The 12,637-nt window shown below is 59.8% G+C and overlaps 1 protein-coding gene across 1 annotated transcript in view; it reads left to right on the top strand.

Annotated features, from left to right (window-relative positions):
- Positions 1-9,902, top strand: part of NPLOC4 (NPL4 homolog, ubiquitin recognition factor) — a 45,328-nt gene extending 35,426 nt beyond the window's left edge. Inside the window, exons 14-17 of the mRNA XM_039859728.1 lie at positions 1,836-1,931; positions 3,001-3,117; positions 4,539-4,641; positions 7,900-9,902. Of these exons, the coding sequence (XP_039715662.1) occupies positions 1,836-1,931; positions 3,001-3,117; positions 4,539-4,641; positions 7,900-8,057 (474 nt within the window). The 3' untranslated portion in view covers positions 8,058-9,902. The remainder of the gene's footprint in view (positions 1-1,835; positions 1,932-3,000; positions 3,118-4,538; positions 4,642-7,899) is intronic.
- The last annotated feature ends 2,735 nt before the right edge of the window (positions 9,903-12,637 follow it).

Consider the following 12,637-nt stretch of genomic DNA (forward strand, 5'->3'; position numbering starts at 1 on the left):
CCATGCAATTGCCAGCTCCCGAGAACATGCTTATGACCTTGGCCGTGGAGGCATCCGTGTCTTAGACCACCTGGGGTGTAACTGAGACGGAAACAGACCGATGGAGCACATACTTAGGAGTCGGCGTGAGTCACGGCCAGCTCACTGAGGTCTCCCTCCCGGCGGCCCCTGCCCCTCTTACGAAGGGCTCTTTTCCTGCCTCAGTGCAGTGCTCCATTCGTAGTTGGTTGACAACGGGACATGCCACCCTGTGATACCCAAGCTCTCTGTTCTTGTGGAAGAAATTGAAGCAGTCTCTTGATGGCGGGTGCCCGGACACGTGTGCCCAGCTCCTCGCCCAGCTCCAGGCCCATGGCGTGGCCAGGGTCGTCTGGTCCTCAAATCTTGTGACCGGGTGGCTGTTTTAGGCAGGGAAAGGGATGAGCCGCACCCCGCTGGGCTCCTGTGGAGGTTCTCTGGATGTGTCCAGGCATCAGCCCATCGACCCCAAGAGGGGCTGGGGAGGAGAGGGGAGGGTGTAAACCCAGGCCAGGATGCCTGCCGCCCTGACTCTTCTCCCCCAGGCATCTCTCCAAGGGGTGCTTACAGGCCTGACAAGCACTATTTCCACACTTACTAGTAGGTGTTCCGTGGTGCCCATCCACTGCCATATCTGCTTCCCCAAAGGGAGGGGCGCGGGCCATCCACAGGCCTTTGCCTCAGCAGCATGGACAGCCCTCCGCTGTCCTCCAAGTCACAGAAGCAGCCTGGCCCGGGGCTTTAAGCGTCTGAGCGCATTCAGTCCTCACGGCGGCCTCAGGAGGCGCAGCCTCGGTCATCTTTATTTTGCAGGTAAACGTAGTGGCCCTGTAGCTGCGTCCGTGGCCGTCTCCACGAGGCCGCGTGGCCTTGGTGGTGAGAGACCAGCGGCTCGGCGCAGCCTTCAGAGCGCTGACGCGGTCACTGCGAGTCTCTGCCTTCGCCGAGGTGGAACAGAGACCAGAACGTTTTCCTCCTTTAGAAATAGCCCCAGAGGAACCAGAATAGCTGCCCTAAATCTGGTGCGGCGCAGTCTGCTGCCGCCGATGCCGGGTCCACCGAGAGGGAGCCGACAGCTCGCACTCGTGCCCCCGCGGGGGCATCTGCCGGGAGTGAGAAACAGTCTGTGCCAGTTCTCACGTGTTGACTGCTGTCCCTGTAGCTTCCCTCGGTTAAATGCCCCCCGTCACCACGAAGGGATGTCTGAGCCAAAGGAAGGGCTGAGGCCCTTTGACGCAGGCCCTTCCCATCTTCAGGGGAAAGCGGGACGCTGTGCCCTGCATCCCCGAAGCCTCCCTTCTGCCTACCTGGACGCTCCCTGGCCCGTGGCACTGCCCCGAGGTCAAGGGCCTCACCCCTGCGGCGCTCAGAACCCTCGGGCTGATTTTGCATGGGCTCTCCAGACCCGTGATGACAGCAGTCAGCTCCTGAGATGCCTTCTTGTGCCTCTCCTGTCCCCTGTTCGCCCTGGGATCCATCCACAGCTGCAGAGCAGCTGTGTGGCAGGCTCATCACATGGGAGCTGCGCCCCGGGTGGTCCCAGTAAGGCTCGAACGTGTATGTCAGGCCTGTCTGCGGGCCTCAAATTGCCCACCATCTTAGAAATGATGAGAGTGGATCCTTAGTTTGCTTCCCAGAGTCAGGTTTTGATTTTCATTTGGGCGATGCTCATGGGTACTTCCCCCCTTCAGGTGGAACAGCTAGGCCTCTGGCAGCTGTGAGGAACTTGGGGCTCGGGGCAGCAGGGGGCTCTTGAGGGTCGCACACACCCCAGTTCACAGCACAGTTTGTCATGGGTTTGTCTCTTTGTTCCTTAGATCACAACAACTTTCCCCAAGGATCCAGTTTATACTTTTTCTATTTCGCAAAATCCGTTTCCTATTGAAAACCGGGATGTGCTGGGTGAGACACAGGTAAGCTCCCGGCCGCAGCAGTGCAGTCACGGGGCTCTGCTCTCCACCTGGCGTGGTGCTGCTGGTCCTCACTCAGCTCCCGGACTGCCCGGGGTCATTCCCTGACAGCCCCGCAGGGCCTTTTTCCACTGCACTGGCTGGTGACGGGTGACCGACCACCAAGGCAAACCCCCACGAGTTCAGGCCTAAGGATTTGCCACGAGGCCCATTCTTAGTTGACGTCCCTTTTTTTTTTTTTCCCCAAAATTTACTCGTCCCTTTGTGCCATCTTACAACTTTTCGTTGTTTCTTGACACGCGCCCTTTCTTCGTGGGGCTGACTCGCTCTGCTTTTCGCTCGGGCCCTGCCTTGTTGCTGCGTTTCTCAGGCAGCGTGAGAGCGTGTGGCCTCGCGTGCCATGGCCTCCGCTGTCACCGCAGGCCAGGCCAGATCGGAACCGCCTGCCTGCGTGTCGCACGTTGATGGTTGATGGTCTCATTTGTAGCAGGCGCTGCAGAAAACAGCTCGGTCAGAGAGTGTGTGCCATGAGTTTGCACAGCGCTGGTTTGTTCTCAGAAGCTCTCTGCAACTTTGGTCCCCTCTCTGCCCATCTGCCTGGGGACCTGGGTGCTTGTAGAGCCACAGGGCCACTTGTTGGGGTGGCACTGTCGATCTCTTGTTTTTAGTCCCACTGAAGGCGTCACGTTACACTGTGTCCCCCCCACGTGCACACGCGTTCCCCTTTGCAGTACCTGCTGCCCTGGGCAACAGCGCAGCCTGGCAGACGGTGCCTGCCCGGGTCCCACTGAGAGGGAGGGCTGGTTACTGTGGGCACGTGCTGCAAGCTGGCCCCCTTCTCCCAGGACGGTTACCCAGCTGTGCAGCACGTGCCCACAAAGAGGACCCCAACTTATTCTGCAACTGTATGTCCCTTTGTCCCTGGGTTCCCATCAGTGTCACAGAAGGAGAGGGACAGCTGTCCATCAGCGTTAACTGAGTTTGGTTACGTCTCAGGAAAGGCTCCCTGGGCCTGGCTGGGGACTGCCCGGGACACCGTGTTTGTCTCCTGTCTCCCCGCCCCTTGTGCTAGGACTTCCACAGTTTGGCCACCTACTTGTCCCAGAGTACCTCAGCTGTATTTTTGGATACCATCTCGGATTTCCACCTCCTGCTGTTTCTGGTCACCAACGAAGTCATGCCTCTGCAGGTATGGACCGGGTCTGTGCGCCCGCTAAGCACCTGGCTTTGGTGGTCCCAGGTGGGGTTCAGCTGTAAAGGGGTGTTTCTTTTCCTCAGAACCCAGGGACTTGGGTCCAAGTCCGCCCTCATGTCCTGTGGGCAGCGGCTGTTCACAAGGGGCTTGTTGATAGATGTAGTGTTTGCATCCGAACGCCTTCCGGGGTGGCTGCCCCCCACGATGGAGGCCAGCCTCCTGTGTTCGCTGCAGCCACGCGGGAAGCAGAGGTTGTTTGGGCCCGTGTCCTCTGGCATGGAGCACCAGGGCTCCAACCAGAAGACCCTGTTTTTACAGCTTTGGAACCGCAGCCCCGCTGCTTGCTGAGGTCGCCCTTCCCCTCGAGTGAGCTTCTGTCGCCTCGGCCCAGATGGCTGGCCTGCGTCCGGGCCCCGCGCGCACAGCCGCTGGCTGCAGAGCCGGCATTTAAGACGCGCTGCAGGAGAAAGGGGCGAGCGGGCCGGACGACGGTTGCCATCTGAGGGGTGCGGGGCAGCGGGTCCAGCCAAGTGGCCTCTTGCGTGTGCCATGTCATGGGTGTCCTTTCTGTGGCCTTTCTTCTACCTGAGACCCAAGGGGACACCAGCAAGAAAGGGACAATTTCTTTCTGAGCCACTGATAGCCCTGACGCAACACGTCCCCCCGAAGGTGGCAGAATGGTGGAGAGGCCCTGCGCTTTGCTCCAGCAGGGGCCGGTAGCTTTCCCTGTGTCCTGCTGGCTTCCTCTCAGGTGTTCTTTTGTCCAGAAACTCCTGGCTTCTGATACCTCGCAGCAGGCACCCTGATGCTTGCCACCGGCTTCGCCTTCCCTGTTAAGCCCAGAGAGTTGCACCCCCGGCCCCAGGGTCAGCCGCCGCGGGTCCAGGGGGGTGGGCGTGAGAGTCTGGGCTCTGTAGCGGGCCTCCCAGCTACTAAGCCACCTTCCTTGCAGTCCCCGTCAGAACTCCCCCGACGGCTTCTAAGCCACTCCTATAGACTATTTTACTTCTCCGCAATTTGACCTTGGAGGCCTGGGCTGGTGTGTTTTCAAAGACGTGATCGAAGAAGAAAAGGGCCTGAGGGGAGAGTGTGAGGAAGGGGGCAGAGTGACCACAGCAGGCCCCCCGTCAGTCTGTCTGAGCCCCGAGGAGGAAGGACTGGAGCCTTTCTTATCTAGGTGACAGAGATGGCACCACATCCACTTGGGGCTACTTGGGGAGAATTTAAACCTTAGCTCAGTTTAGCACCAGTATTTATAGACTGAAGTGTGTGGCATTTTGCTTTTCATAGTGACAGCCTGCAAGGTTTTATAAATTTCCTCTGAAGTGTGTCGTTGGGGAAGAAGAAGCCTGTTAGCAGGAGTCTGTCCACTGCAGGCAAAGCCAGTTAGAACCTTCTGGTCTGGCTTCCTGCAGGACAGCATCAGCTTGCTGCTGGAGGCCGTGAGGACCAGGAACGAGGAGCTGGCGCAGACCTGGAAGAAGTCTGAGCAGTGGGCCACCATTGAGCAGCTCTGCAGTAAGTGGCCTCCTCTCTCTCTCCGTCCCCAGGGGCCGGTCACATGCCTTGCGGGGCCCAGGTGCGTGGTGCAGCGTCGTAGCAGTCGGGCCAGCACCCACGGGCCCGCACTGCTTTGACGCGCGCGCACCCGCTACACCAACGCCACGCGCGTCTCGGGAGCGATCGGAGAGCCACGCTTAGGCACACGGCAGCTTCAGGGGAGTGCTGAGAGGGCGGAAGCCCCTGAGGCGCCTCGGGGTCTTTGTTTCCCTTTTCCCACCAGTCCTCCGAGCTCTCTTGAGTGACAAGGAGAGAGGAGTCACCGAATAGAATGTATGGGGTCTTACACCTCCATGCCTCCCCAGTGAGACATACCGGGACGCCCTTTTAAGACAGCCTTAAAAATGTTTATCCGTTTTCTCAGTCTGAGGAGCAGTTACTGGGACCAAAATTAACCCAGAAGCACCTCCGTGGACTCGAAGCTGTCAGGGGGCCGGGGGAAGAGCGCTGCCTCGCTCCCGACGCTGAGACGCCCAGGACGCGTGGTCCTGAGAGTCTTAGCCTTCGTCGTGTTACGATTTAAGTTTTCTTTTTATGTCACTCTGACAACCAAACCGGTAACGCGGCCGGCCACGCGCACCGTGTATTCTTGCCCTAACGTTCTGAACTGCTCTCAGGTGTCTGGACGAGACAGGACAGAGTGCTCCCACCACGTGCCCTAAATAAAGCATCACAGCCTTGTGTCCTCGGTGGCCAGCGGTGCCCAGCACCTGGCATAACGCTCCACATAGCGGGCTCGCCAGCCCTGCCCCCGTGTTATTTTGGGATCCTTCGCACAGAAACACTGATTGCAACAGCGTTAATGTTTCGGAGCCCTCTCAGCCAGAGAGAGTGCCAGAAGGGACTGTGCACCAGGAAGCCGAGAGGGCACAGGAAGGCTTCCAGAGGACCTGGAGGGAGGGCAGGTTGGCCGGGAGGTTGGCTGGGAAGTTGTCCTGGGTACACGTTGGCCCAGTTGGTGGGAAGGAAACTAGATTTGAAAAGGTTCGCGTCTGAGCATTTAGCCCGTTTTGCCATCTCCATTAGACACTGACCTGAAGCTAGTGGCTTCGTGGGAGCTGGGGCCCGCTGGCTCCACCCTTCGTGCTTAGAGAGGGAGGAAGAAACCCGCCCCCGTGTCCGGCCTCAGTGCCACAGGGCGACACAGCCTCTGCTTGGAGAGCTGCTGGCGTCCGTGCCTCCTTTGGCTACCAGGCGTGCTATGCGATCGTCGAGTCCGTCGACAGGCGTTCTGCTCATGGAGTTCTAGCTCCTGCGCACAGGGCGGCAGCAGACTGATATCGGGAGATCCTGGGGATACTCTCGGGGCCACGGAAGAGTTCTCTGCCGAAAGCTAACACTGCTGCAGGAGCTCAGTCAATGGGAATACTGTCTTTCCAGATGGAAGACTCCATATAGTTTTAAGATGTCAGTTTTCCCCAAATCGACCATTATAATCCCAATCAAAATGCCCGTGGGCTTTTTCTTTTTTGGAGTGGCGGCGGGGGGGGATGAAAAATAAGTTACAAGATTTATCTGGGAATGCAGAGAGCCTCAAAAGCTATGTTGAGAAGAAAAGAAGTGGACCTTGACCTCCACAGCACACACCGTGCACAAAAGTGGGCCCCAGGCGGGTCACAGGCCTCATGGTGAAAGCTGAAATGACACAGGGGGGCGTCTTCAGGACCTAGAGGTAGGACAAACACTGATCATGAATGAGTCGGTCAGTTACTTTATCAAAATGACACGTTCGTGCTCATCACAAGGCACTATTAAAAACACGGAAAGGACGAAGATGGCTCCAAAAATGGAGAAGGAGCCCCTGCCCTTCCCAAAGCTGGAGCCAAACCAAAGGCTTCGGAGGCGAAGAAGCAGCGCCGAAAGGCGGCCGTGGCCGTGTACAAGAAATAGGCGCCTCACCCACCTTCCCATGGCCCAGCGCGCTGCGGCTCCAGAGCAACCCAGACACAGCAACCCAGACATCCTCGGAACAGTGCCCCCGGAGAGGCAAGCTTGACCGCAACCACCACGCCACCATGCAGTCCCTCCGACCGCCGAGTCAGCCTCGAAGAAGACAGGGCCGCAGTGCACTTGTGTTCATCGAGAGCCCACGGCCACCGCCTGACCCAGCAGCTGCGAAGAAGCCCACGACAGTGACGTGGCCAGAGTCGACCCCTGACCAGGCCTGACAGAGAGCAGGCACACGTCCAACTCGACTGGCTGCCCACCACGATGCTCTGGATGTTGTCGACAAAATTGGGACCCTCTGAAACTCAGTCCAGCTGGCTAATTCTAAATATAAAATTTTTTCACTGTGAAAAAAACACACACACATAAAGGCAAGGCACAGACCCGGAGGAAGTGTTTGCAACACGTGTATAGGACATGGGACTCGTCTGAGACGTACAGTTGTGTGCCACTGAACAGTGGCACACGTCACGAGAAAGGCGTCATTCTACTTCTGCACGACTGGCAGCGCAGCCTCGTTCACACCGGCGTCCCCACAAACACATGAGGAACGCGTAGCTCCGTGAAGCATGCTGCATCACTAGGCGACAGGAAGCCTTCGGCCCCCTCACGTCTGATTGTGGGACCACCATCATACATGCGGCCCGTCGGAGACCGAAATGCTGTAGAGAACGCTACACGTCGATCATCAGTAATCAAATGGCATGAGTGAAACCTGGACGACAGGCTTAGACGTCGCACAAGAAGATACAGCAATGGTCAACATAAGTCATCAGAGAAATGCAAATTAAATGAGTACATCGCCTATTCATTGGAGCGACTAAAAGGAACACCTGACAGCAGCTGGAACCCTCGCATGCCTGGCGAGACTGAGGGCACGACCCAGCGGGCCCACTCCTAGGTCTTTACCCAAAAGATGTGAAAGCACATCCACACAAAGATGTGCACAGGAATATTCACGGCAGCTTTGTTCACAATAGCTCAGAGCTGGAAACAACCCAGGTGTCATCACTAGGGGGCGGATAACCCGTGGTGGTGCTGGCACAGTACCATCTCGGCGATGAGGGGACCGCCGACACAGCGAGGGGGGCGGCTGATGGCAGCTTTATTTAGCAGGGCTCTGGGTGCAAGCAGGGGCCCCATGATAGGGGTTCCTGAGCTGCATCTGCCCGTGCCCAGAGCAGTTGCCTTGAGAGTCCCCGTTCACCTTGACAAGCAGAGCCGGGTGGAGTGGAGGTGACAGGGCTCTCCTTTCTTCCCGCCTTGCAGGCACAGTCGGAGTGCAGCTTCCGGGCCTCCAGGAGTACGGCGCCGTTGGGGGCCCCTCGCATGCCGCCGCGGCCGCCATGTGGGCCTGTCAGCACTGCACCTTCATGAACCAGCCGGGCACTGGCCACTGTGAGATGTGCAGCCTCCCCAGGACCTAGGGCTTCTGCCCCTGTGGCGGGGCCGGGCCCCTAGCCCTCCCTGAAGCCAGGACCTTTGTGACCGTGCCCCTTGGGCAGCCCTGAGGGGCGAGGCAGGGTAGCTGCCCCCCGGGTTCCTGACCCACAAGGCTTCTCAGCATCAGGCTTCCCTGGAGGAGGGCCCGGCTGGTGCTCTGCCAGCTGCTGGCAGCCACCTCGGGCAGGCGCAGCCCAGACACCTCTGGTGTCAGCCCCACCGTGGTGGAGGGACTGGCCCCCCATCTTCACCCGGAGCGGAGGGGCGGGGCGCTCGCTGCTGCCTTGGCCCCCTTTCTCCTTCCTTCTGGATGCTTTCTGTCCTTGCCTCCCCCTGGTTTGGTGGGGTCCCCCTTGGCCTCTCCATCCTGCTGCTCTGGGGCAGACCCTACCCTGAGGCCACTCCCTCCCTTCCCGGAGCCATCATCCGGTGGAAGTGCGAGTGGCCTCCGGCTCGCTGGCCTCCCTCTGCTTGATCTGCAGGTTGATTTGCTGCCCACCCTCTCTCCTGCTCCTGCCTGCCGTTCAGGTGGGATTTTAAAGTCGGCATTGGTTGTAATAACAGTTATTAGTAATTTCTGCCCAGAAGACTTTTATTTATTTTTTTTAAGATAAAAAATGCATAAAAGGGGAGTGAGAGAGACTAGTTTCCTCTTCCTTCTCTCCTCTAGTGAGTCCCCGTGGGTGTGTGCAGGGCGGGTGAGTGTGGCAGGGGACTCACAGTCAGTTCTCCATGGAAGCTAACCTCAGTGCCTGAGACTTTTCTGCCAAGCCACACAGCTGCAGGTACGGGCCGACCCAGCAGGAGTGGCGCGGTGGCTCCACCAGGCAGGTGGCTCCACCAGGCAGATGGCCCCTGCAGACGGCTGATGCCCCTGACCAGGCCCACATGGGGTGAGCCGAGTTAGCCAAGGTCAGAGCTCGGGTTCCCTTTGCCCCACACAGTCCCATAGCCCTGCCTGGCCCCTGGTCTCTGGCACAGTGACGTGGCCATCAAGAAAAGGAGCAGGGGCTTGACCTGTCGTGAGCGCACATGGGTCGGCTGTGGGGGCATCGGCAAGTTGCTGCTGTGCTGATGGAGTGAGGTCCGCACCCTCCCAGGACAGAGATCTGGGCAGACCTCGCACATGTGCCCTGTGGTCCCGCATTCTCTCCACGGCTGGGGTGTGTTCAGGCCCTTCCCCAGGGACTCGTGGGCATGCTGATGCCTCTTTGCCTTAACAAGAGCCGTATCTCTGAGCTGCCCCGCACCCATGGGAGAGGCCAACCAAACAGACTGCTTGGGGACTTCGGGTCTGCCCCGGGGTGGGGGCAAGCCTGTGGGACCCTCCCTTTCCCTCGGGGCTGTGTACAGAGCACTGAGTGTTGGCTTCTGCCCTAGTAAGGGCCACATCAGGCACCTCCGGGTCCATCCCCCCAGACTCGTCTGCTCTTGGGGCCAGGGGCCAACTCGGCTGGGTCTGGCGGTGGCAGAGCAGCTGACCTGGAGGGGCCGGAAGGGCAGAGCAGCCCGGCAGAAGCGCAGCAGCCTGCCGAGGACTGGCTGGGGGCACTCTCAGCAGGTGCCCTGGCTGGAGCTCCTGCCTCATCTTCTGGTCCCTGCAATCAGATGCGAGGCCGCGCTGGGCCCTGCGTTCCGCCTGTCCCCCGGCGCCGGGGGAGGCCGGAGGTACCGGCTTCGAGAGCACCGGCCCCCCTCCCCCCTGCTCTGTCATCACCAAGCTAGTTTCGTTTTCAACCAATACTTCACTCGGAAGCTCTGGCATCACATCATTCATTTGTTTCCTTCTGTCTTTTAGCTAAAGAAAAAGCTTTGTTGTGATTTCTCTGCTTCTGGTTTTGAGTCACTCTGTTCAGTAACGCACTCCATTGTCCAAAGAGAGCCAGAGCTCAGCATGAGCGGGTGGGGCGTCCCGCCGCGGGCTCTGGCCCAGGCAGCCTAGCCACCTCTTGCACAGGGGAGGAGCCCACCAGCCCCACCTGCCTCCTACCTGTCCTCATGTGGGCACATCCTCATGCCACCAGACACCGTAACCCAGCAAGTGCACGCCTGCCCAGCCTCCCGACCGATCTGCTTCGGGAACTCCTGCCTAGGTTCTGCTTGGGGCTCGCGCCAGTGTTACCTGGCCTCCAGTCCTGCGGTGCGGCCCATACCTGAAGCGCTGCCTACGCCCCATCTGTGGCTCTGGGCCCCAAGGCTTCCCCTTGAGCACTGAGTTTTTGCCTGCAGGGCAAGTTCATGGCTTCTTGTGTCAGGCAGAGACCGTCCCTGCTCTCCCTTGTCGCCCCCTCGCCCCCAGGCTCCCCTGCCCCGCACTTGCAGCTGGAGGTCTGGGTGGGAGAGGAGAGCCTGGCTTCCCTCGGGCTCCCCTGCCTGCCAGTCCTGTGCTGCTCCTGGGCCTCTGCATGCTCGGACAGGTGCACATGGCACCTGTGAAGGCAGCAGGTGAAGAACAAAGTTCAGAGGCCACAGGCCTGCTGGGGAGCGAGGTCGGAGGTGATAAGCTGCCTGGCCCGAGTTCCTTGCCCCTCTGATTTTGGTGCCAGCCTTCACACGGACCTGTCAGCACTACTGTCCTTCACAGGTGACTACTTCCTGAACAGGTACACAGAACACCCACTGATGTCTGGGGGCCCTGTGGCAGGCACCCACCTCCAATCGTGCCCCTGAGGTGACTGCTTTCAACAGCAGTGCGGGTCACGTGGAAGCAGCTCCAGAGGGCACGTGCTGCTGCCCACCCGGCCCCGGGCGTCTGAGGCTGCGGAACCTGTTGGCTCTAGGAAGTGAGAAGGTTCTCAGACCTCCCCCAAGAAATTAAGCTTATAGAATGTACTGCTCGGGGAAAAACGGGGTGGTCTGTTTTGGGTTCTTTCCTGGCACGTGCGACCTAGTGGCACGCTGTGCTGCCTGTGAGAAGTGCCAGCACAGCCCGCAGCCTCCCTGCACACACTGTGCTTTCTCCCCCGAGTCTGGTGGTGTCATTTGTCCTTCGGGAGATTACGCCACCTCACAGTCTGGCATAGAGACCACTGACCGTTGGCAGCCTTCATCTTGCACACTCAGGTGGAGTCCCCCCAGCCCCTGTGTCACCCCTTAGCTGTTTGAGCCAGCCTCGTTCTGTTAGACTGGTGATGTTCATAAATCTGTACACTTGGAATGGGCTACATGGGCTTAGAGCCAGGGGCCTTCCAGCCTCCGAGCAGAAGGGAGTGGGACAGAGGAGTGACCCACTAACCAGGGCCCTCCATGCTGGAACAGCCTGGGAGGACTGGGATGTGGGCTTCACAGGGCTGGTCTAGCCCAGGACACCTGTGGCTGGGGCGGGGGAGGGGGCGTCAGTGAAACTAGAAGGCCATACGTCCTCACTTCCTAATTCCGAAGGCCAGGTGGGAGCTGGTCTCATGCCCCGTGGCCCTCTGTTCCCCATCCAGGACAGCGTTTCCTGCCCAAAGACCTGGGAGAGAGCACAATGGCAAACACCACACTCACGCTGCATCCATCCCAGCACCCAGAGACAGTGGCGGTCCACCGCCCTGCGGGCTGAATGCCCACTTCCGCAGGAAGGGAGGTTAGAATGTTTCGCTGGTTCTTTGTTTTGGCGTGCACACCAGCCTCCGTGATGCCAGAAGCGTTGGGTAGCTGGGCCCCTTCGACATGCCTCTCACTCATGGATGTCTGGCCCTGGAGATTGTCCCATGGGCTTTTTAAAGAAGAGGGGTGTAATTGACCCCACCATCTGCAGGCACCTTTCAGGGGTGCTGGGGATCTCCTAGTTTCTCATCTAGAGGAGAGCTCATGGTCCCTCTGGTGGGCACCTCTCCCAAGGTCTGGAGAGGGGAGACAGCCCAGTGAGGGTGGAGCGGTGTCTCCCCCTGGCTTCGCCCTCGCCCTCAGGCCGACTGCCCATCATTTCCTTTGTGTTCCTCTGGCTTACCCCACTGTCCATTCAAACCCACACACCCACGGACAGGTCGGCTGTTCAGGCATGGAGGGAGGGGATACTTCTGTCCATGTTTGCCCATAGCTAGCCCCCAGCTGTGGAAGTGGCAAGAGCTGACACCGCCCTCCTACTCCTGGACTCCTCCCCAGCATCCGGCTGCTCCCCAAACCCTAGAGAATAGCTTTAGGAGCCGACTCAAGGCCTCCGCCCCCGCCCTGGGGGAGCCGGCCAGCTGCTGGCCGGGGTCTGGATCCGGCCCAGTTCTAGGGCGCACGAGGAGAGCGGGACTTGGTGCCGGACCAAGGGAGCCCCGAGGGCCTAGGTCGGGCGTTGGAGATGTTGCCGAGCCGCACGGCACTTCCGGGAAGTCGCCTCGGACCGCGCGGAGGGCAGACGAGAGGGCAGGCCACTGAGCTTCCCGCGTTCGGCTTTAAACACGTTGGCCCTTTGCTAGACCGCAATGCCCACAAGCTTCAGCGGAGCCACGGAGCCGGGGCTCCAGCCCAGCCCAGCCCCTATGGCGGGCCCAGGTCCCGCCCCGCCCAGACCCCGCCCCCGCCGGGCCCCGCCCCCGCCGCGCAGCTTTACGGCGAGGCCGCGCCGCCGTACGGCGGCCCCGCCCGC

The sequence above is a fragment of the Pteropus medius genome, unplaced genomic scaffold, assembly GCF_902729225.1.
Source record: "Pteropus medius unplaced genomic scaffold, Ma_sr-lr_union100, whole genome shotgun sequence".
NCBI classification, from domain to species: Eukaryota; Metazoa; Chordata; class Mammalia; order Chiroptera; family Pteropodidae; genus Pteropus; species Pteropus medius.